The sequence below is a fragment of the Lissotriton helveticus genome, chromosome 5_1 (assembly GCF_964261635.1).
Source record: "Lissotriton helveticus chromosome 5_1, aLisHel1.1, whole genome shotgun sequence".
Taxonomy (NCBI): domain Eukaryota; kingdom Metazoa; phylum Chordata; class Amphibia; order Caudata; family Salamandridae; genus Lissotriton; species Lissotriton helveticus.
The window spans coordinates 1,737,989,018-1,738,014,625 of record NC_136065.1 but is presented as its reverse complement, the minus strand read 5'-3'; the positions used below and the strand labels follow the sequence as shown (position 1 = coordinate 1,738,014,625).

Sequence of the window (25,608 nt, the reverse complement as noted above, 5' to 3'; positions counted from 1 at the left end):
GCCCTGCTCCCATAAATAAACCTGAGGATAGTAACTTAATTTTTAGCTTCCAATTTCAAATACCTTCAACTTTATAGAATGTTTTAAAATGTTTACTTTTACATCTTGCATCTTTGTTTATATGCACTTTATCAATCTTAGTATTTCATTTTCTAGGCAGACTTGGACCATCTGAGAAGGTTTTGCAGACTCCAGGTTAAGAACAACTGCTCTAAAATATAAACTGTAAGCATTTCACTTCTTATGTTTAGAGTTCACACAATCCAAAGCAACTGCGTTGGCTGTTCTCCCACTTCCACCTTTAGAAGGCGCTCAGCCCTTTGCATGCACGCAAGACAAGAGTATAGGACATACTTTTGCACTAGAACCGATTACAAGCAAGTCTGAGATTTACGTTTGGGTTCCAACTTCCAAAAGTGCATGTACCATGAAAAATAATACAGGAGTTTATTTCACATTTATAATAAAAAGCATAAAACTAGTCAGCATCAGGGTTCAATAGCATAGTAATATAGTTCTTTCCTTAGCCACGAGTAAGTTACTTTCAGTAAAGTAACATAGCTGCAGATCATCAGGAGAATATGAGCATGTGGTTTTGAAGTCCCCAGCATTTTTTGTGGAACCTGGCATGCATTAGGTCATAATATACAACAGCATGTTGATCTCAACAAGAGAAAGAACAAACCCTCGACAAGTGTTGCAGCGAGCTAACTTTGTCTTATCATTATTAGGGTGCCTTGAAGATCTACCGTCACACTACTACTATTTTACATTGATTAAAATCTGCTGTCAACTTGTGTAGGAGGTCATCCATCTTCCTGTTCCTGGTATAATTTTTCAATGGCTAGGAATAGCGCTTTCACTGAAAGTTAAGGTGACCACACTTTCTGGCTCACAGCACAAGAATACAGAGTGACCAATGGGGGAGCAAACCAACCACTCTACGAGGTAGCCAAACTTTTGGGGGAATCCAATGAAATTCAAGTGCAACATACTCATACTGGAGTTTGGTCCCTCGGAAACAAACATCCCATAATGTTCTAAAAGTTCTGGTCTTATGATGAAGGCCGATATCCAATTCCAATGCGACGGACGGACAAACACCCCCCCCCATCCTGGGATTCACCCTAAAGCCCTTGTGTACACCTTATTCGCTTTGCACATAGCACTACTTAGGGAAAGATAGGTTCCAGTCAAAGTATATTGCATGAAATTACCAGACATAGCAAGTATTTGGAGGGCAACAAAAAAAGTTCTGTACATCACAACTCCAACCGTTTAATCATGCCATTGCCTGGGTCTGCGGAAAGTAGTCACAGCAGTCATCCATGTAACAATGAGTAATCCATTGGCCTTGATAACTACTTCTTGCATCATGGCAGCCATCTTGAAAGTATAAAACAATTTTCTATACTGTCAAGGTGGTCACCATATTGTGGCAAGCAGTCATGCTGAAAGTGTAAGCAATACTCATTCAAGCTGTCCGCTTGCCAATGTACATTTTTCCAATGTCTGCACTAATATAAACACATTGGCAAACCCAATAGTGGACATCACTGTGATCAAATGAAAGCTGTAAAACCAACATGTTACCATGACATTACAGTAATACAAACATGAGTGGTGATTAGAGAAAAGCCTTGGCTTTCTAAAAAATAAATAGGATGCCCTACCTAAACAAAAACAAAAACATATGCCTGTAATTGTCATGCCAGTAAATACATCAAAGGACATACAGACTCTGAATTGCAAACTACACATCAGGTTGCTTCTGCAATCTAGCAAAAGGACCACTTGGGCCCATCATCAAAAACCCAATGTGAACTTAATAAAACAATAAGTCCATATACAAAACACCATGGCATTGATGACCAGCCCATGCAACCAATGAAAAACAAAGGAAAATCCCCATGATGCCTTAGAAATGAATAATATAAGAAAGTAATTTGTAGCGAATGTCTATTTTTTTTCCTCACCTGTTGACAAGTATCACATTTATATGGCTTTTCTCCACTGTGTGTCCTCTTATGCCTCTCCATGTGATACTTCTGGATAAATTTCATATCACATTGATCACAACAAAAAGGCTTTTCCCCTTGAAAAGATAAGCATAAATGACTAATCATAAAACACTAGACAATAGTTAGTTAAAATTAATTAATATCACAATCCTACACAGGGTCATGTGGATAATGGGTGTGACCCGCAGATATTACTGCGACTGCAGGACATGGTAATAATTACTTCAAGCCATCCAAAAAGGTGAACTAAACTGTGAGCATTTCTTTTAGACATTGGGTGTGAAACTATCTACAAGAATAATTCATAATGGTGCGCAGGTCATTTCCTTATCAATACACATTAATTTAAGGGACTAAGCACCATGTACTTCCAGGGTTATTTGATTAGCGTAGACATTACAGTAACTATAAGTAGAGCACAAGGCGTAAAGACTGTACATGAAGATTTACTAACGAAATTAAATAGAAAACTGACTCTTGAAATTAAGTTAAAAACAGTTCACTAGTAAACAGTGAAATTCACGAGGCAAACATATTATCAACTTTGTTTGACACGCCGCCAATTAGCCATAGATAAGTTAAGCTACATCAAAACCATCAAGGTGGATAAAGAGGATCTGACTAAGTGGGTAGGACTGACAAAATGGTTATGCATATATTTTTTTTTTTAAGATCTAAGGACTACAACAAGTACAAATAAAACAAAAGGTATGGTCAAAGCACAAACACCCAACACATCGAAACTCTGGAGTGAACTGAATAAGAAACCCAAGAAACTATAAAGCTGCATGTCTGACTACTGAAAGAGGAGAAATAAGTAAATCTATAAAGCTAGGTGGAAGCTTTCATGGTTTTCAAAAATATTAATTATTGGTACTCACCACTATGTATTTTTTCATGTCGCTGAAGTAAATACTTCTGAATAAAACTCATGTTACATTGGCTGCACTGAAAAGGCCTTTCACCTAAAAAGAAGATGGTAAGGAATGAACTTCAAGAACAAATGGCACTGTAACCCATACACCCTCCCAGTAAGAGCTCTGTTAATTATTCCCTTAGGGAACAGGGCAAATCCCTAGCAATGACTCTGTAAAACTGCCACTCAATATTAAGCATCATCACGGTGCTACACAGACAAATCACATAAGTAAACAGTAAGATATCAAATGGTCCAACCTATGCTACTAAAGGAATGTGGAGCAATCTAAGAAAATTGTTGTTTACCCACAACATGCATTCTTGCCACCGATAAGAACGCATTTCTTTTCCATTCTAGGACAGAACTCTTCCCACCTTCCTAAACAACATCCAGCAGCAGTGACCTACTTCAACAAAAGTACCAACGAACTTCTTAACCACACTCTTCCTAACCACATAGCAAGAGCCGTACGTTTTTTGGGCAGTAATGGTGATCAGTGAGTAGATCTAGTGTGGACATTTTCCACCATCTCTTAGTGATCACTAGTCAATGGCTTTTTCCATAGTTTGTTCTGGGTTAAGCACTGAAAAGCCAAATTGCAACATCAATAGTCCACCAGAACAGAGCAGACATTACCGAAAAACACTTAATTCTGTGAAGCAAAGTTATTTCTTGGTATTTACCCTTATGCGATTGCCAAGTAATTGTGTGGATCAATAAAGGAGCGGAGAAGAGGAAACTGCTATCCTCTACTTGCAGAAAGAAGAATAGAATGGAAGTTTAGTAATCCACAAAATGAAGACATTCTCACAATTCCACAGCTCGTAATGTTATAAAGGGTGTAAAAATTTCACTCATGACTTTTAAACTAGCTCCCATATCATATTAAAGACCAGTCGAACTACACACAATTACAATTTCTGTTGTGATTTAAGTCTGGATGCTTTCACATCTAAAAGTAATTCCACCATATTACCAAAACTGTATGAGAGACTGCAGATGTCCACCCAAACATTTATTCTGAGCAATTATGAACAACTTTCAATGAAACATAATGGAAGGCAAGTCATTTCCCTTTGATATATAAGACTACAAAATCCAGCAGGCAAAGATGGCAGGTGATGGGATAAGGATGTTACTTTTTTGTAAACCTAGTTCTTCACCAATAGTATTGTTCCTGGGTTTATAAAATGTGTTAATCTCTCTACGCAGGTGGAGATCCCAGAACAACTTTAAAAAAATTATTGGTCATGTTTTCCATTCAAACTAAAAAACAAAACATGCCAAACACGAAATAGCCCCCCTATTTTTTTTATCAAAAATCCCCAACACAAGCGAAGCACTGACAATGCCAATACATCTTGGTTTCATTTGCTTGCGCAGACACCAACCACAGCCCATTAGAGTGAGACAAAGTTGCAAACTGCAGGAGTATGCTGTGAGGCCTATGGTTGTAAAGTAGACCAATACAAGCATTTGAGTGGAGGCGAAAAGATACATCCATACACCCAACTATGTTAGGCGAGATTATAACAGTCCATTGGGGTGAGCCAAAACATGATAAACAAGGGGACATTCATTTGACAGCTGCATTGTCAAACCCCATACCTAAAAACAGTACAAATAACTTAAAACGATAAATACACATGCAAAAAATAAATAAACAGGAAACGGTGCACCCATGATGCAAAATATCTACACACACTGCTCTATTAAGAATCTTGGACGTCTGTCTGCTTGAGTACTCTGCATGGAGACAGTTAGGTAGATCCTGAACCAATCCTGCTTTATTCCAAGCCATTTTTAACAAGTAACACCAAATTGTGTTCAAAAGGTTTCTCAGCAACAAATTCTCCTGGTTTGCCATCGATCTATGGCTAGAACTGTATTTTACAGCTGATAATATAACTCCACCACGAGATGCAGGTGGTGGATTCTAGCATATTCACCTTTCTATTGCCCTAGGGTGGACACGAGGGCCAGGAGTACTATGCAAGAACTATATTTACAAACTCAGTAGTTATCCAGCCATTCCGCACATTGATACAGACCTTCTGGAATAGAATAGGTCTATTCTGCTTATAAATCATACATCTCAAAAATGAACGTCACATGGGCAATGTAGCAAAAGGTAATTCTAAATAGTTTGGGTTAAGAAGCAGCTTAGGTTCTCTACAGTTCAAGACTTGGTCAGCCATAAGTCACAAAGACAGGGGTCTACAAACCAGTACCATCTAATTTTCATAAAGTTTGTTTGCTACATCTACAACTTTTTTTGCTACAAAGAAAGGTCATAGAATATAAATATGATTTAGATGCATTTCTGTGTAAAATCCCAAACAGTTTAAAAAGACCTGATGAAAAATGCAGGGCTTTAGGAAGAATATATTCAAAAATATCTGAGTTCAAAAATAACCCTATAGTTCACGCAGAAGGTTCTTCAACAATGACAATAAGAAAACAATAATTCCTACCAGTATGAATCAGCACATGTCTACGCAGATGATAGGAACTTCGAAAAGCAGCATTACAATGTTCACAGATATGAGGCTTCTGACTTGGGGATAAACTGGCACTTTCCACTTCTCCCAGTAAAGAAAGCTAAAAAAAAAAATGATTAAAGAAAGCTAGAGATACAGTAAATATGCTCATTTTTTCCTCAGATCATGAATACATCATCTATGAAAACAAGTTATTTACTTACCTGTAAGCTTAGATCTTGATCAGGAGTATCTTGACTAAATCTATATACACTGGATATGTCCACCCATGTGTAAGATGTCCGAATTATTAGTTAAAAAAATATCCTCCAAAACAAGAATTTTACATTTGTTTCAATAAATTATTAATTTACCAAGCATACAACCAAGCATACAACATTGGCACGGTGTAAACTTTAAAGGAGATCCCATCTGGGCACTTTATACTGCTTCTGAACCATCTGATCACAGTACATCAAAGGCACCCTTGCGATGTATACAAATGCAGTTTTTTCCATTGTGTTTTACGTGCATTTTTGCTCAGCCCATTCCAGCATCACTTAGTCTTTTAGTGTTTGTCCCTCCCCTGGAGCATGTACATTTTTAAATTTTAGTTGTAGCACTCCATAATAGTGCATGCGTTTGCAGGCTGTCTCACACTTCTGTCTTGGTCTGCGTGGTCGCTTGCACCCCCTCTCCCCCACCCCCACTGCCCCTTCATGTTTTATGAAAAGGGTTGTGAAGCTAAAGTCATGTAATTGACAATACTAAGGCTAATTCTAGTTTAAATAAAGTAATCCCATCATGCGAGGTTTATGGCAACCATGCTAGTCCATAATGTAACTTTGTGATTGTCAGGGTCAGGAACATTTACAGTCATTATGTGACCTCCGAGGAACCAGTGACACACCTAACGTAGCTCACTCTCTACTAACTCACAGGTACGATTTCACAACCCAAGACATTTTTGTGCCCCTGCCAAGTGGAGGTATAACAGGTGTGTACCCTTGAGACACAATTGCCTCTTATAACTTCCCAAATGATAGTTATAAGTGGTGGACACCACTCCTATTATTAATATTCCGAATGGCCCTAGTAATATGGAACTCAGGCGAAATTTGAGGAGGATAACCAATGAGTTATTAGCTCCCCTAATTCCCACCATGGCTATTTCTATGGATGAGGAAGTTGTATCAGCGGTTCGGAGGTTCGAAAACGCCACCTCTGCTGCCATGGATGAGCTAGCACCTGTCTCCTGGCGCTACACAGCCAGAAAAAGGCCGTCGGCCTCCTGGTATTCTGAGTCGTTAAGACTTTTAAGACAAGGCTGCAGAAAGCAGGAACGACTATGGAGGACTAGTTGGGCCACTCGGGATAGGGAAACCCATAAAGCTCTTTTGAGGGAATATAGGGCTGAGGTCATAAGAGCGAAGCAGGAATACTTCTCGAATCTCACTATCTCTCTTACCTCGCCGAAAGAGCTATTTAACATCGTGGATTCATTGACCACCTTGAAGATTCCCGACCCTGTTACTTGCACGCAACAGCTGTGTGACAATATCGCCCAATACTTCCATGTCAAAATTGCTGATATTGTTTCGGCCCTAGAGCTACAAATGGCCTCAACATCTGTTTCTACCTCTCAGGTCCCTCCCCTCCCAGTGTTTGTTAGATCTCCCAATCTTATCCCTGGGTCTAGCTTTCCTCCTCTTTCCCTGCAGGAACTGGATGTCCTCTTGGCTAAGACCAGGTCGGGTTCACCCCTTGATCCCTGTCCTCTCATTCTCCTTAAGCAATGTAAGGATATTCTTCTGCCCCCTTTACTCCAGATCATGAATAGGGTTATGAGGGATGGCATTTTTCCTTCCCAATGGAAGAACGCCGTTGTGAAACCCCTCTTGAAAAAGCCTACCTTGGACCCGGAGGTGCTTAAAAACTTCTGCCCCATTTCGTTGCTTCCAGCCCCAGCAAAGATGCTGGAAAGCCACCTTAACCAGCATCTTTCATCCTTTCTGGAAACCTCTGGTCTCTTGGATCACTCGCAGCACGGATTTCGAAAGGGTCATAGCACGGAATCGGCCCGGACTGTGGTGCTTGACAACATCCGCACCACAGTCGATAAGGGTGTGAGTACCCTGCTGATCCTGTTAGATCTCACAGCTGCGTTTGATACCCTGTCTCCCTCCGTCTTAACATCTCGACTGAGGGAGATAGGGGTGGAGGGGCCTGCTTTAAGCGTGTTGGCCTCCTTCTTGGACCAGAGGGAACAGAGAGTAAAGCTGGGGGAGTTCCTATCTCCATCCCTGCCGGTGAAGTGTGGGGTCCCACAGGGGTCGGCGTTAAGCCAGACCCTGTTTAACATCTATGTGACCCCCCTGGCCAGGCTTATTAGATCTTTTGGGATGGAGGTAGTGTCCTACGCCGATGACACTCAGATCCTGCTGTCTCTCGCCCAGCCTGTCAGCTCTTCTGCCTCCAAATTTAGACACTGTATGGAGGCAGTCGCGCAATGGATGATTGACAATTCATTGAGGCTAAATGGCGAAAAGACGGAGATCCTTGTGTTCGGCGAGAAGGAAGATTTCTGGTCACCGGAATGGTGGCCCGTATCCCTGGGGACTTGCCCGGTTCCAACCCTTGTGGCACGAAACCTGGGGGTCATGATCGATCCGGCCCTTGACATGGGTCATCAAGTCAATAGGACCATCTCCACTTGTTGGGGCATTATTAAGATCTTGTGTAAAATCAAGCACTATCTGTCCGTTCAAGCCAGGCAACAAACTGTGGTAGCACTGATAGGCTCTCGGCTTGATTATTGCAATGCCCTATACGCTGGAGTTAATAAATGCTTGTTGCAAAGACTTCAAACCGTGCAAAATGCCGCGGCGAAGTTTGTACTCTATCTACCCAGGAGGTCATCAGCAACTCTTGCCAGGAAATCCTTGCACTGGCTTCCAATTGATGCCAGGATTTCCTTTAAAGTCCTTTGTTTGGTTTATGGAGCCCTGAATAGAAAAGAGACTGGAGGAGTAAAAGATCTCTTGATTCCCTATGCCCCCTCTAGAAATCTTCGCTCGTCAAAGAAGCTTCTATCAGTCCCCCGAGTTCGAAGGGCCAAGTGGGGAGGTAGAGCTTTTTCCAGCCTTGCTCCTAGATGGTGGAATATTGTTCCCCAAGAAATTAGGACTCTGCCCTCAATACAAACTTTCAGAAAGGCCCTGAAGACATGGCTCTTTGTCAAAGCTTACCCCTAGTTCTTTGGTTTTGCCTTTTATGATTCTTTTTGTAGGCACCTTGACGCCTTCGGGCAAAGTATGCGCGTTATAAGTTTCATTTCATTTCATTTCAAATGTTACGGTGGACATTTAAACGGTACAACAATACTGCAAGCCGCACAGTGCAAAGTGCTGCTGATGCATGCTGCAAGCATGCATTGCTGATGGTTGGAAGGCAAATATGGTATGCAACAAATACTCCCTGGTGTCAATGAGGAGGCTAAAGAGCAGTACCCTGTTTCTGGTGGCATAATCAAAAAACTCCTCCCTTATCTTCCCATGAGCATGGCCAGAACTCTGGTCAGTGCATTAGTAATATCTCGCATTGATTACTGTAACGTGCTCTTAGTCAATGCTCAGGAAGGAGTCATAAAAAAACTACAGCTGGTGCAGAATGCTGCGGCCAGATTGATCACGGCGACCCCCAAGTATACCTCCATTTCCGGCACCATTGAACAGCTTCATTGGTTGCCAGTAAAGAAAAGAAATACATTTAAAGCACTCTGCATTGCGTATAAGGCAATTCACTCTCTAGGACCTGCTTTCTTAAAAGATGCATTCTGCCCTTACAATCCTGTTAGATCCCTCCGCTCTTCTACTGCCGGTCTCGTACAGGTCCCAAGGACTAAGAAAGTTTCTTGGGGCGACAGATCCTTTATAGTGACCACTACCAAACTCTGGAATAGTCTCCCAAGCCAAATCAAAGCCTGTACTTCCCTTCTCTCTTTCCGCAAACAGATAAAGACTTGGCTTTTCAAACAGTAATTATTTCATGGACAATCATAGTGGACACTCAGCGCCGAGACACCCTTGGGTATTTGTGCGCTTAACAAATTTCCAAAAATAAATAAATAAAATAAATAATGTGTTTAGGGGGGAGAAGTAACATTCATATCTATTTAAATATAACTAATAATATAACTAGTTTGTATATTATTTATACATCCATATAGCACATTCGTCATTAACCAGGCATTGCAGAGCTTCACGTGACATTGTTCAAAATTAACAAGAGAATTATGTAGTCTGAACTATCCTGCTGCTAGTTAAAAATTATATTTCAAGTAAGCCTTTGGAAAAATTATGCTGAGATTTGTTTAAACAAATATGGGTATCAGAAACACCCATATTGCGCAGGTACACCAAACAACCACCACCTACACCCACCACCACCCTTACCATCAGCTAATCCACCACTAGCCGCCAAACCACCACCACCACCACCCGAACCGCGACTACAAACTGCCAAACAACAATCACCTACACCCACCACCACTTTTATCAGCCAAGTTACCACCCGCCGCCAAATCGCAGTCAGCGGAACCAGTGACACAACTAACGCAGCTCACTGGCTCAACCTAGCCCTCCTACTATCCAAAAAATGCATAGCTGGAGGTGGTCTACAACTGACTGTAGCGGGCCCGCCTTCAACAGCCAGTCAAGGTGGGGGGTAACCGGTATCCCCAACCTCCAAACATGGGCAGAGGGCACTGCTGTCCAGATCAATGACAGACAGACCATGAGCCACAGGGAGCAATGTAAACGTATCCTCCCACAGGAAGTCATTGATAGGGTGAAAATCTAAAACGCGATGAAGACCTTCATTCTTCTTCAGTGTGAGAAAATAGCAACCGTAACAAACCGGTTTCAAAGGCCAGCACCCTCTTCATTGCCCCTGTTCAAGACACAAGTGTTCCTCCCAAATCAGAGCTGCTTTCAGAGGGAGTTATGGTGGGTTAGAGAAGCAGAATAGGATAACCCTGAAGGACCGATGGTCGGGCATAATGGACCGGCACTCTGTGAGACAATGTCGGATTCTACCTCCCACAGGGGGGAATGCCCCTCAGGGCAAAAGAAAGCAGTTTGTAGGCTTAAGCCACATGGGCAGTGGGCAGAGAAGTGCGCTGACCCTGAAGTACTGTCCTATGTCTGATCAATGTCTTCAGCCATAAAAGGACAGGGCTAGCTACTGCAGTTTTTGCAGGGCATATTACCCACTTCTGTTGGAGGTTCTAGTGGCAACATCTACCAAGCATCAAGCCTATTGGCATGCAGCAATCCATTTATAGTGTTATCGTAACGCTGGGGTAAATTGTACCACTGGCCATCTTTTCTTTTCAGGCTGTGGCAAACTCTGGTCAGATATCGAGCCAAAAAGACGGTGAAGCCTCTGAGGAAGATTCTGTGGTAGAGGAATTGTTTTGCCTGACTAAGAACGTACAGGCACTGGATGGCCTGGAGTGGGGTCATAGTGCGACCATGAGCAGGGCGAGTCCGATACAGATCAGATTGGGGTGTGGGAGGGGGGAATACACGCCAGAATCAGCAGGGAATCAATCTCTGGCACAGTTGGGACCAGTGTGAATGAAGATGTAATCAATGTAGGTCTTGGAGACGGGTTGGAAGTCCGCACAGAAGCAGGTACAGAGGCAGAACCGAGAGGATCAGATGGCGTACCTGTTTGCAGTAAGCAGACTGGAGGCCACTGTAGATCCTTGGGGCCCAAATGCGTGCCCGAGGGAAGCCAAAAATATGCAGCATTGCAGATCTTCTGGGAAATTAGGGCTGCCGCGAGACCAGTTGTGGAATCGGCTCCTCAATCTCTTAGGGTAGAGTGGGGGAGGGTCAAGTGCTGCATCTAATTACCAGACAACATGCCCATGAAAAAGACATGGCACACCAACAGTCATGAGAGCAGACCCGGTCAGTGACTTCTTACTGTGTTCTGCAACATACAGCTTTGCTTCACAGCCCCAGGTCGACTTTGGGTGCATGAGGGCACATTCTTTACATGTCTTGGAGTCGTGCCCAGACCCAAACACTAGAGGCATGCCTTGTACAGGTCTAACACTGGCATCTGTGACACAAAACAGAGGGCATGGTTTGAATCCTGTAGTCTATGGGGGTGGATCCACTGTAGAGGTGAGGTATCGACAAATGTTAGCAAGATTAGGCATACAGACTGTCACGTCATTCAATCAATCAACATCTGTAAACCGATGTACTTTCACCCCTAGGGATATTTTGGCGCTGAGGATGTAATGTAATGTATACTTGTAAAGCGCACTGTTACCTCGTTACGTGGTGTCCTGGCGCTGTATACCGCTGGGGAACCCGTCCTGGCTTTCCCTGTGAGAGGGCACCCCAAGGTGAAGCCAGGCATCCCCGGCGTTGCTGGGGCCGTTGTGTAGATTAAGCAAGCTATTGCGCAGAGTTGCAGAGTGGGACCCATGGTTAGCGTAGGCACCTAAGCGAGAATTATCGTGTCCGCGGACATTGACCCAAGACCCTGCCGCGTCGGGAATTGAACCCTGGTCCCGGGCCGACCTCTGCTTCAGGGTCTGCCGCTTCTAACCGGTGAGCCACACTTCTCCACCAGGATGCAGTATCTCCATCGAAAGGCCAGGTCTGGAGTCCCTTTCTACATTCAGCCAGGGACGGTGATGGTCAGAGGTGGAGGGGCAGGTCTTTCCAAGTCTTGACGGCAATGTAGAAGTAGCAGTCAACGATATGGCTGCGACAGATGTGGGGGCAAGGGTGAGTGAGGAGGAGGAGTCCAGGTGTTTGGAGGGTTGTTGGAATTTCAGTCAATGAAGTAGGATGATCCTTGATCGTGGAGGGCTTTGAAGGCTTGCGTGACAATCTTGAACTGGCATCTCTTGTGGATGGGGAGTCAGTGGAGGTTTCTGAAGTCGGGGTGATGTGTGACCATTTGGGAAGGTCCAGGATGAGTCTTGGTGCCATGTTCTGAATGGTATGGAGTCTTCTGTGGAACTGGGTAGAGATGCTGGTGTAGAGAGCTTTTCCATAGTTGAGGCGGTGATGAGGGCCCTCTGTGGCTATTGGGTTGGAGAATTCCTTGACTATTCGGTGATGGCTGCTTCCTTGCCGTGCTGATTGTAGTTTCTAAGGACTGATTTGTGAGCGACTGTGTCAGCCGGGTTCTTTGTGACCAGCCATCACTTCTCCAGTTGGTTGCAATTGCTCTTGGTGGTCCTGAGCTGGAGGGGAGGGGGGGGGGGGGCAACCAGTTGGCATGTTTTGAGGTTGTGTTGGTTTCAGTGGGGCTACTCTTAACGGAGTGGGTGATCCAGGTGGATAAGTTCTGGATGGCTTGGTTGAGGTCTGCGGAGACCTCCGGTTGGGTGGTGGTGAGGGCCTATGTCCACAGAATGTTGGCGACCCCGTTTCAACTACGGTATGAAGAGGTGTGATGCATAGTCTTGGGCGTCAGATGGTGAAGTGTACGACTGAGTTGTCAGTCCATGTGAGTTCTGTGTTGTGGCTGAACTTGATTGAGTTGCTGGAGGTGAAAGTGGGGATCGAGTTTGTATCTGCGGTCTGTGTGGATTCGGTGAGCAGTTGAGGAGTGCTGCCAAGGTTGTTCAGGTTCTCCATGAGGGCGACTGAGTTGGCAACGTTGGGGGTTGAGGTCACCGAGTAGGACCGGGGGAGCGATGAGATCGGAAATGGCATCGCAGAAAGTTGGTAGGGGTCCCAGTGGTTGGTAGGCGAGAGTGCCTCTGACTGTGGTCTTCAAGTCAGTCTGTAGTTGTAAGTTGATGTGTTCCTTAAGAGGAGTTGTGTCGTTGTTGGTAATGGTGCATCCGATGGTTTCCTTGAAAAATGGTGATGTTGCCTCCCCCCTTGTTTGTTGGTACGTTCTCTGTGTATCATTTTGTTGCCTTCGGTAGAAGCGATGGTGATATCGGGGTTGTACCACGTAGCGGTAATGAAGGCAACGTCAGTGAAGAGGGTGGTGATGGTGTCCCAGATTTCTGCGACGTGCTTGGCGTTGAGCAGGATACACTGGAGCGGTTCCAGGTTGTTCGTGGTCTTCTGGGCAGGAATGGCGCGGGATCCTTCATTGGTTGTCTTACAGAAGAAGTGGTAAGGTCTGCAGGTGAAGTACCCTTTGGTCGATTGTGGCGAGGATGTGAAGCAGTTGTTGTTGCATATACATTAGCATGAACATAAAGTATTAACCCATCTTCTAAAACCAAAGCATTACTGTATCAAGTCATAAAAAGGGCACTAAACCCTGCATTAGTCAGAGCTTCTTTCTCCTCAGTCACCCAGTTGAGAATGTATTTGAGAAATCCAGCTCAGGAGTTCCTAGGGTAGCTGGAGGTTAGTTGCCACAATTGTGTTAATAAGGGTCTTTCACCTTTGGCATCCCAACGCCTCCGTACCCCAGACTCTCAAACTGGGGACCAAGGAGCCCTTTTAACACTTGTCACTAAGATTAACTAGGTAAAGCAGTCAAAGGTCGACTAAGGGAGATGCTATGGGAAAGAAACCTAATTAAGGAAAGGCTTTGCAATGAAGATGATAGAGACTGGAATACCGTTAGAAATTATCAGCCATTTTGTTTACAAAGGGTTAATGATTGGTTCTGTACCACTTCCAGTAAGAGAGTAAACATACTTCTGCTACCTCAGTAAAATTGATCCTTTTTGTGAAAAATAATATACTGCTGATGTCAATGTTGTTACTTGTTCTTGGTTGGTTAGGGAAGCTATTACTGCATTAGTGTGATGCTTGCACTGCCACGGTCGGAGGAGGGAACACATATCACTGAAGAGTTGTTCTATCAGGACATTGTATGATGGTAAAATAAAGCCACGCTTTTTGGGGGCCTCAACCACATTTATTATTTACTAAAGGGGGGTGAGGGGGGGATTGCTCCACATAATGGTTGAATGGTTTCAATTCTCTTTAGTGGATAGATCTGGAGGAGGGTTGTTCAGAAACCCCCAGATTCATCTCATCTCGTATACCTATGGGATCCTAACTTATTCTAGAACACTACCACCCTGAAAAGAAGTCAACTGAGGAATCAACGCTGCAGCTTGGATGAAACCGAATTGACTGAACTAAAATAGACGTTTAGGTGCAGCAGAGACCTGGCTAATGGATTTCCGGGTAAGAAAGCTTTAATTCAATCTGCCTGGCAGTTCTTTAAGCAGGAGCTGGACTATAGAAATTAGGATCGATTGAGATCCAGTGATTCTCCCAATTAGACATTTAAAGCTTCATAATGCCCCAGAAATGGGCAGTTTCAATGTCCTGGCTTAGGTCTAGTCATATGATGTAAAGATATCTGTAGAAATTGCTAGTATTAAATGCCCCCGCCCCCTTTTTGATCTTCTGGCTATCTCCACCTCGATCAATTTGTCAAGATGCTTAGGTCTGTAACTGTGCACTACACATTCTTTCACCTTCTGTGACTAGAAGGTTGAATGGGGCAGTGTGGCACATCTTAAGCTATTCAAGAACTTTTGCCCGTACAATACGTCATACACATTCTAAAACAGTGAATGGCAGTCACCAAGCCTATTACAAATCTACTAGGTGTTTTCAAGTACAATTTTTATATAGATAGGTGATCAATCAAATGTTTTCTCTGCTGCATAAAGTCCAGCCATTAGCAGTGCCTCTAATATTGCTTTGTTTGCTAACTGGGACATAAGTAAAAGATCTTAAACCAAAAGATCAATCACTTCAGGTTATATGTACTTTGATAATCTTGACCTACCTATCCATCAAACAAATATCATGTGACACTATATATTAAAAAGACGTAACAATTTGAAGAATGTTTTCTTTAAAAAAATTCTGTTACACGTCAAGGGGAGAGGAGTTGGCCCAACGGCTAGGGCGGTCAACTTCGAGACTGGGGAACTGGGTTCGAGTCTCGGCAATGACCCTGAACATCCTGTGATTCGGAACAAATCACTTAATCTCCCCGTGCCTGTGAATGTGACATCATGTAATGCAACTGGTGCTACGTAAAGCGCTCTGATACCCGATTGGGGTCAAGTTCACGCTATATAAAACTGTTAAATAAAAGTCCATCAAATGTCAGCCCATTTCTTTTGTAAATTTATACAAGCTGCTTAAAGAGCTTCATTTGGTAAAACTGCAGAACGAAAAGGATAATAAATGAAAATCCTCACGAAAAATCTGAAGACAACCTAATTATAATTCTCACCTTTGAGGAATTGCTTTGTTTGCGCTTGGCTTTTACTTCCTGAGAGTCCGACCTTCGTACTTTTTTCACTGAAGTGCCAAGCTTCAGGTCAGCAACGTAACTTCGCTCAGTTCTGCTAAATAACTGTAAAAAGATATATTTGGTATTTTATAAACCTGGTGAAGTTCAAATGATCATTCACAACTTAACAAATGTGGCAGTTTTTAAAATGAGAATCTTACAAAAACAGGTCAGAAAAGGATGCATCAATAATCTGTCAACACTGGCAAATGACATTCTATCGGGTCAACTTGCAATCAGTAGTACAATTACATATCTCTGTAAATATTTAAGAATAAGTATCAGAACTTTCCAAAGAGCAGAACTAGTACCAAATACACTTTGGATCCAGGTACCAAGAAAAAGGTGGGGGTTATGAGAGATTAAACCAAAACTCAGAAGAAATTGGAAGAGTCTACCTTCATTCCATAAAGAAAAGAGACACGCTCCATACTGTGGTGCCCTCTGAATTACTCCCAACACAAACACTGAATTTAAGACGGGAGCAATCTGCTTACTATTTTGACAAAAAAAAGCTTCTTCCACATATTCATGTGCAAAACAATTATAGGCAGCAACCAGGATTTTACTTATTTTACCATGGCAGTCAAAAGGCAGAACATCTTGTAGAAATATATCTATAATAGATTTATACAGAGCCAACCTGTGTCTTTTCTGTTACTTTAGGGCACTAGACTGAGGTATGGAGAAATACAACATTTTGGCATGAGTTTTAGAGTTCAGAGGAATTCAGAATTAACAGTGACTGAAATTCCAATCATTACCCCTGTTCTTTATTGAATTTAGTTAAAAGTGTGCAAAGCTGTATTTTCAAATATTTCATGAACCACACATAGTTGGGATTTTCGCTCAAGTTTGGGGTTGTGTCAGAATATCAAGCACAAAAATGTTTTACACAGATTATCGAAGCCAGAATATTGACAACCAAAATATTTGGAAGTTAGAGCTACATACCTAGAAAAATATTCAGCAAATGTACATATGTTAAAGTACACTGCTATTTGATAAACCAAATGTTACAAAGTGCTAATAACAGTGCTTAACCCCATCGCTGCTTGCGTCGGCCAACGCGCACTCTCCCTCCGTAGTGCTGCGCAAGTCCGTTGACCGACGCGGCCCGCCACCTGCGCTAAACCGCCGCAGAATTGCGGCCGCGGTTAATTTAAAAGGTACATTTAAAAGTCTAAACAAAATCAGAAATTAAAACCTGTAATTTGTTGCTGTCTGTACATTAATCTAACAAACACCACTTCAAATGAGTTCTCAAACTGACACAAGCTTAAGTTCTGACGACATGGAATCTACTCAGTCAATAGCAGCACAACCGCCAGGTTAACCGGCACCCATAATTTATACGCAATCCCCCAACAAAGAGTAATCGACCCACCCTCTGATTTGTATTGGGGGTCCAAAGGGGTCAAAAACGAGATCAAGCACTCAAGCTCTCAGCATTATTATGAAGAGTAAGCACGCGTTTGATTCTGGGCATAGCCAGCCAAAAAAAGGCATAGTAATGCAACCATCAAATCAGTTTACGATGAGGTCAGGAGAAGAATGGCTGATCTGTTGAACAATATAGATAGGTTCTTTTTAACTCACTACACTAATCTGTATGCATCCTCCTCTACGATCTCCTCAAATGCAATTATCAAATATCTAGAGGCTATCAATCTCCCTTCTCTTAGTACAGAACAGCGGACTATAGTAGTGGCCCAAATTACACTCACTGAGATTCAGGATACCATCCAGGCTTGCCCTAATGGTAAAGCATGTGGAAATGACGGCCTGCCAGCTGAGATGTACAAAATCTTTATGGCTCAGATCGTAGTATTCTGGTTAGACTGTTAATGAAAAGAAATTAAATCCTGGGGTCATTTAGAGGCTGTAATCATCAGGCATTTTATCCAGTTGTTCTGAACTTATACTAACGACTGAAATGCGGACACAATTTCAGGCTATAAAATCCATTAGGTACGGGTGCATTTTCACTTCCCATGATCTCTCAGAATTTTATTAGCTCAACTATCTTCCCACTTTAGTCAATGCTCACAACCTACAGAGTCAGTCTTATCCTTAAACTATTATTGGGCAAGTAGCTTTAATTAAGATGATGAGCCTCCCACTCTTTCTTTTCATTTTTTTTCTAATATGAAGACCAATGTGCCCCATAGATTCTTTAGTGAGATCGATCAGATGTTGCACCATTTTATCTGGTCCGGAAAGAAGCCCCGTATCAAATTGGAAATTCTACAATTCTCTATTGAGGATGTAGGCTAGCTCTTCCCAATTTCGAAAAGAACTAATAGGCCTCGTTTTAGATTGGAGTCTTCCTGCAGTAAAACCACTGAACCTCTGATCATTTCAATCTTTAGCATATACGTTGGGAAATCGGAATGCAGCTTGCCCTTTTTTAAAAACAAATTCTAAGCTCCCACTACGTTTTCGATATGAGTTCCCTTTTCTTGTGCTTTCTAGGCACTCTCAAGTAAAGGATTGTGATCTTTTAAGTCTCCAGGTCTCAGGACTGGGGAAAAGCTGATGTCCTACGCATTAAGGAAGGGAAAGAAAAAAGCTGAAGCTGTGATGTCCTAGACTAGAGGCAGATACAAATGAGCAATCCGTCAATTTCCAGTTTCGTTTTTTTCATATCTCCAATTTCATCATTTCTTGCAAGGAATCCAGCCCCCGAGGGACTCTTTCCTCCACTAGTAATCAAGTATATTACATTAGTGAACAAAATGGAGTTGACAACTGGTATTGTATTTAAGTGCAACAACTGCAGTTTAAATTGGTACCGGGTTAAACAAGAATGAGCTCTCTACAGAGTGTAGGTTATAACTTTCTACCTGGAAACAATGTAATCAATAGAAACGATGCAATCAGTGGGCTCATAAAGCAATCAGAGGGGCGAACTTTAAAAGGATGGCTTTCCTTTCAAAAGGATGCTCTATTATACGCCATATCGCTTACATAAAATGTTTTCCTCAGTATTCGAGACGAGCTTTAGAGGTGGGCTTGACAGAGGAGACTGAATTTATGTATGCATGACCGGCCCAGTACAATTCGAGTTTACGAATTAGAGTTTCCACTGGTCTGGCACGAAACTCCAGGGTTCTTTAGCACCTGGTCCTCTGGGTGCCCTTTTTGGAGATTTGTAATTCCTAAAGCCCATCTCTATGGCAAAGACAGCTGCATTTGATAGCATCCTTAATGCAAAATCTCTCATTCTCCAAAAGTGGAAAACAGGGAAAGTTCCATCGTATAACTCCCGGGTTTACAAAATTTAACAGGTGAAAGCAAGGGGAAAACGATACACTTTAAGGGTAAGGGCGCTAATGAAATTTCAAAAAATTTGCGAAGGGGTGGGGGGGGGGGGCAGTAGTGTTCTATCCTATCATGGGTTTCATATGTTTGTTTTCTACAATCGTATCTCTTTGAATGAAGCTCGACTACAGGTGCATTAACTAGATAAGCCTTGTCCTTCAGACTAAATGTAACATTCATTTGTGCTTCTACCCGTTAAACTAAATTAAAAAAAATTGTATTAAAACAAAAGGACTTCTTCCTTCCATCGATCTAGACTGCAGAGAGTATGCTTTCTTTCTTCTCTATATTTTGTAAATTATTTGCAACATATTCTTGTGTGTGAGGAAAATCACAATACAAACCTTTTCTTTGACTCTCATAGCCCTGTAGCTTTGCCAAAAGTGCGCTGTGTTCATAACACCAAACGTACAGTGAAAAAACACAAGCCCCGATTTCTTTGTCTCCCTCCTCTATATTCGGAACAGTATAAGGAGAGAAATACACAAACTGGCCTCAAGGCATGTCCAAGACCCTTTTTTTAAACTATTTCAAAGAAAATCGAATATAAATGGTGAATAAACCAACAAACTTTTTAATGTTCTTTTGGTTTGGAATATCGCTCGGATACTCAACCTCCTAACTGGGAAACACAAAAATGGATCATTTAACACCTATAAACATGCAAAAGTTAATGAAAAGAATGATTACATTAAGTCTAACCCGTGACAATTGCTCGGGGTAGAATTACAACCTCGATCTTTTGCCCACCATGCCACCTCAGTTTATACCCAGCCATATGCAAATCAATCTTGACCCTGCTCCAATATAAACAGTTCAGCCCAAACTGCCATCCCGGTCCTTCCTGAATTGGAACACAAGTGATCCAAGGTCGGTTTTGCCCACATTGGCGCAGGTCAGTCAGGTGATGAGAAAGCAGGTGGAAACCAGATAATGTCTGTTTTGGATGGGTCCAGTTTAATTGATAAGATAGCCCTACACTGTGTTGAATGGCTACAATGCATTTTGAGGTGTGCCTGGAAGTGAGGAATGGAAGACGTTGGTATTAGTGGCATCGAGGTGATAGGAGAAGCCAAAGCAAGTGATAATTTAACCACACGTTGAAGTACAGAGGAGGAGGGGGTCACAGGAGGAGTCACACAGGACACCTACAGGCACAGGTGAGGGAGAAGATACAAAGGAGCACCATCAAAATGATAGATGATAAACATACATGATTTCTCTAGCCAACATTACCCGCTCTCACAATATGAACGCCCTTGCCATGCAGGTAATGTGCAATTCATTCTTTCCCTCACAGACTAGACACACAGTACCCAGATCAAGTTCAAGGCTTGCATGAATGAAAGCAACCACTGGTTGAGACCAACTGCCTAGAGCTAAACATACATTGGCAAGACTAAAATCTTAATCTTCGGGAAGAGCACAAAGAGCAGAGAAGGACACCCACCCCACCACCACCAAGAACTTCAGGATCATTATCAACAGCAAATTCGGTTTGGCCGTCCAAGTTCATGCCATCACTGCCTCTTGCTTTGATACCCTAAAGACGCTAAGGAAGGCTTTTCAAATGGTTCCCAATCAACACCCAGAAAACCGCCACGCACATCCTAGTCACAAGCTGTGAGAAGTTGGCCTGGCATATGCTGTCCAATATTCTAGTGGGCACCTTGCACCAGTCCAAACGACCCTTATTGATGGTAGGTTTAAAGACAACCTATATAGAAAGCTATCCTAGTGGTAGCTGTGGAGAGCAGCCTTCAGGCTAAGTCTTGAAGGAATGTAAAGCAACTTGTTTTACCAGTCTATAATCTCATGAATGACGAAATGAAAGGAGGACCACACCAGGTATATATATATAAAATATATGTATTTAATCTAAACACACTCCCCTAGTCTCTTTATGAGGCTAGAGGCAAAAGTACATCAAGTAAGAGCCTGTAGAACCGCTGGGGATACTAGGAACCACTCAAGTGACACAGGGGACCCAAGGGGGACACGTGTAATGTCTAAACACAGCCGCGAATCACCATTAACTTCTATAGGGAAAGTCGCGGTTGGAAAATTACAAGTTAAGGACACTTAGAAGAGGACTTGGAGCACACCGTTAGAACCAGGCAGTTCTAGAATCAATAGCCACTCTGGAGCATCGGAGTACACGAGTTACCTCACCCAGGGAAGCCGGGTGCATAGGTGTCTTTTGGCATTAGGTTCTGTCGTCATTTCCAATGGCGAGCAGCTGAATAGTGCTGCAGGCGACTAAGTCGAAAGTGTCCGGATGGATCCAAGCCTGGATCGAAGTCGAGAAGAACCTGAAAGCAGAGGGGACAGATGCTGTGTCACTAATCAATGACCAGGAAGGCGAGGAGAAGATGTCAACCAATTTCGGGTGAAGCTTGACTTTTCAACCACTATGTTCAGGAGGCGTCGAGGAGGACGATGAGCTGGATTAGAGCGGTCCCACAAAGGATGCCGAGGGCTGCGGTGTCGGTTTCCGGATTGGACCCAACAAGCCTTGGCAACAGCAACCCGCACAGAAAGCAAAGAGTGGCTTCGGTGCAGACCAGCAAGGTCTGAGGGACTCACCGTTTGGAGGAGAGTCAGGGCACGTCTGGAGCAACGAGGAAAGCCCAAGAAACAGAAGTTACCTTCGTGGGGACCCACCAGTCAAAGGACCTGGGATCGCGAAGGAGCCTCGAGTGGAAATGCTAGAAGTGGTCCCACAGAACACTGGTGGAGTGTAGGCCCACAATCTTCAGTGCAAATGTGCTTGGTGCTTGGACTACAAGTAGTCCAATGTACAACTTCGGGAAAGCTCGGGAAGTCGATGCACTAGCAAATGTGCGCGGTGTCCAGGGGTTCCAATTCCACGTCTCTCATGATGGCTGCGGGTTTCAGCTTTGCTGTGATCTCGTGTCGGCCTCGGAGATGTCTGGAAGTCTGGGTCTTGTGTCACAAATTCTTTGGGATCTGGCGGGTGCCTAGGAAATGCAGACCGGCAAGATGCTTCGTTGGTGCCTGTTTAAATAGGAGAGTCACTCCTTGACCCCAAGAGAGATTCTTCCGTCTTCTAGTCGAAATAGAATGTCGAAGTTCCATGATATATGTTGCAGAGTTTCGTCCAGGATAATCTAAAGTCCTAAGGACAGGATTCCTATACTTATACTAAGTTTAGGGGTTGGACTAACTCTATGGTCCCACCTATGGGAGGACCTGGGGAGGGGGTGGGTTCCTCCTTATCCCCTCTTCTTTTTAATTTATACCCGACTCCCCTTATCCGCTCCCTGCGAGGTAGCCACGTCACCGCGTTCAACTACACGGATGACATCCAGTTAGTTTTTAATATTGACTCCTCGGACCAGTCTATCGCCAATTTTCAGTCCACCCTTTGTCACATCAGTGACTGGATGGGGGTAAACCACCTCAAGCTTAGCCCCGAAAAGACAGAGTTGGTTCTTGTCGGGGGAGCTGCCAACCCATGGAAATCCATCTTTTGGCCTGCGAGGTTGGGCTCCCCCCCCCAGTCCAGTTGACTCAGCAAAAAGTCTGGGGGTTATCATCAGTAATGATCTTACAATGAAGCCCCAGATCAATGCTGTAGTCTCCTCCAGTTTTTTCCAGTTGCGGAAAATTCGAAAGATTGCCCATTTTCTGACCATTGAGGCCCTTACTGTAGTTCTGTTAGCTCTAGTCATCTCGAGGATAGACTACGCGAACTCTCTTTACGTTGGCCTCCCGGCCTACTTATTGAAGAGGCTGCAACTTGTTCAGAATCAGGCTGCTCGTCTTATTTTCCGTCAACCCAGGCACCAAAACGTTCGTCCTTTGTTAAAATCCCTTCACTGTCTTCCTGTGTTTCAGCGTTGTAATTTTAAACTTGGTTGCACTATTTTTAAGTCCCTCGCCGGAACCGGTCCGTCTTTTATTTCCTCGTTATTGCACCTTTACGCTCCTCCCCGTAACCTTCGTTCTTCTCACCTGGCTCTGCTCAAGGTTCCGGTTTTTAAACGAAAGAAACACGGTGGATTGAGATTCTCTTTTCTTGCTCCCTCCTTTTGGAACTCTCTCCCCCTGGACATAAGACTTGCTTCTCCCTATACCCGTTTTAGGTCCCTTCTAAAAACTCACTTGTTCTGTAATGCTTATGACTAACGCCTTTCGCCCTGTTGACTGTCTACCCCCCTCTGCTCGAGCGCCAAGAAACCGCTAGGTGTTAGTTGCGCTTTAAAAATATTTCTTACATTACATTACACCCTTTCCCCTTTGTCCAGTTTCACGCCAGAGCAGGGGCTGAGTGCTACAGCAACCGGTTTGAACTGGGATATGTGTTATGTTATTTGTAAAGCGCTCAGCTGCCCAAGCAAAGGGGTGTCCCGGCGCTAATCCTGAGCAAAAACAGAACTGAGAACAGGAAAAGAGACAAAGGATATTTTCAAGGAAATAAGTGAGTTTTGATGGCTTTCCTAAATTGAAACAACTCCTCCATTTCCCGAATATGGACTGGTAGAGTGTTCCATAGTTTTGCTGCTAAGAAACGGAAAGAACGTCCACCCGCTCTGCTTCGCTTGAACCGGGGGACCTCAACCAGGTTCTGGCCAGCTGATCGTAGAGCCCGCGTAGGCGCATACATGTTCAGCAATGGCCCCAGCATTTTAGGGGTAGACAGTTTTAAGATTTTAAATGAGATACATAAGGTCTTGAACTGTATCCGCTGAGCAACAGGAAGCCAGTGGAGTTTCCGAATAGTAGCGGAGGTAGAACTAAAGCGGGGCAGACCTACTAAGGCTCTAGCAGACACATTTTGAATGTGTTGCAGACTGGCAATTTCCGCTTTATTAGCACCTAGGAGCGGTGAAGGGGCATAGTCCAATCAGGACAACACCATAGATTGAACAATTAGTTGCCTAATAGCAGAATCAAAGAATTTCAGGACAGCTTTCAGACTGTGTAGTATGCCAAAACAGGTGGCGGCAACTTTTTTCGTTTGGGTGCCAAAGCTTAATGCTGAGTCTAACCAGACTCCCAAGTTTTTTACTTCTGTCTTAGGTGTAGGAGCTTTCCCCAGAGTAGAAGGCCACCAATGGTCTCCCCATAACTCCGTATTTCTGCCCACCAATAGCACCTCTGTCTTAGCGGCGTTAAGTTGTAAGCAGTTAGCTGTCATCCACTCTGCTACCGCGGCTAGACCTGCATTGAACTTTAGATGGTCCATGGTGATACCTTCCGATAGGGCGACCACTGGCTGCGTGTCGTCAGCGTACGACACGATGTTAAGGTCCCACGCTTTGGCGACAGCAGCCAGCGGCTGAACGTAAAGATTGAACAGGGTGGGGCTCAAAGCCGAGCCCTGAAGAACACCCTGCCCAATAGAGTACGCCCTGGAAAGGAAGGGAGGAGTGGAAACACAAAATGATCTGTCGGTCAGGAAAGACCTAAACCAGGCAAGAGCCATATCCGTGATCCCTGCCTCTTCAAGCCGATGGAGCAGGATCTGGTCGGAGACAGTGTCAAAAGCGGCACTGAGATCCAGTAGGATCAGTGCCGCCGTTTGGCCATGATCAAGAGTGGCCCGAAGATGCTCCGTCATAGCCAGGAGCGCCGTCTCCGTGCTATGACCGGCGCGAAACCCACGCTGAGTTTCATCCAGAGTGTCATTGGCATTTAGAACGTTAGTAAGAATAGAGTTTACATGGGCCTCGGCAATCTTCGCAGCCTAAGGAAGCAACGAAATTGGTCTGAAGTTTTCGGGCTTCAGGGGGTCTAAGGTGGATTTTTTAAGTATAGGAGAGACCCATGCCTGCTTCCACTTAACTGGCACAATGGCAGCCGAAAAGGAGGCGTTAATAAGGCTATGCAGCGGGGCGAGACAATACAGTGAAGAGTCTCTGAATTGGGCAGGCTTAAGGGGATCCGCCGGGGAGCCAGATTTAATAAGCTTAATTAGCTGATCGAACTTTTCCTCAGAGATTTCGGGAATAACCGATAGCTTCGAGGCAGAACTAAGTCTCGTTTCCGAACTATAGCAAGGCTGCGTCACAGGGGTAAAGGCTTGATAGATACCCCGGATCTTCTCCACAAACAAGGAGGCTATCTCTTCGCACTGAGCCGCCGAAGTAAAAATATTGTTAGCGGATTTTTTTGAGCTAAGTTCTTTAAGAATCTTAAAAATAACCTTAGCCGGATTAGGGCTAATTTTTATTTCGGTGGCATAGTACTCCGCCCGAGTCCTGCAGATGGCTTTATGGTATATCTTAAGTTCTTTTAGATAGCAGGTCTTTTTCTCAGTGGAATAATCTTTTCTCCAGTCGCGTTCGTATCTCTTACAGATCTTCTTGAGGCCCGCCAAAGTATCGTTGTACCAAGGATTGGCGTCCTGCATGCGACCTTTACCCCATGTTACTGGAATAAGTCTATCCAGTGCCTGGGTTAACCAAGTGCAGAAAGAGTCATAACCTGTTTCAATATCGGTAAAAGGGCCCAGAGGATCAGTTTCCAAAAGGGCATGAAAGTCCGCTAGGCGGAGCTTACGCCAGGG

At 43.7% G+C, this 25,608-nt stretch overlaps 1 protein-coding gene across 1 annotated transcript in view; it reads right to left on the bottom strand.

Moving 5' to 3' along the window:
- ZNF281 (zinc finger protein 281) overlaps positions 1–25,608 on the bottom strand; it is a 56,356-nt gene that overhangs the window by 13,809 nt on the left and 16,939 nt on the right. The window contains exons 2-5 of the mRNA XM_078645021.1: positions 15,690–15,812; positions 5,415–5,541; positions 2,903–2,986; positions 1,977–2,095 (exon numbers count right to left, since the gene is read on the bottom strand). Of these exons, the coding sequence (XP_078501147.1) occupies positions 1,977–2,095; positions 2,903–2,986; positions 5,415–5,541; positions 15,690–15,812 (453 nt within the window). The remainder of the gene's footprint in view (positions 1–1,976; positions 2,096–2,902; positions 2,987–5,414; positions 5,542–15,689; positions 15,813–25,608) is intronic.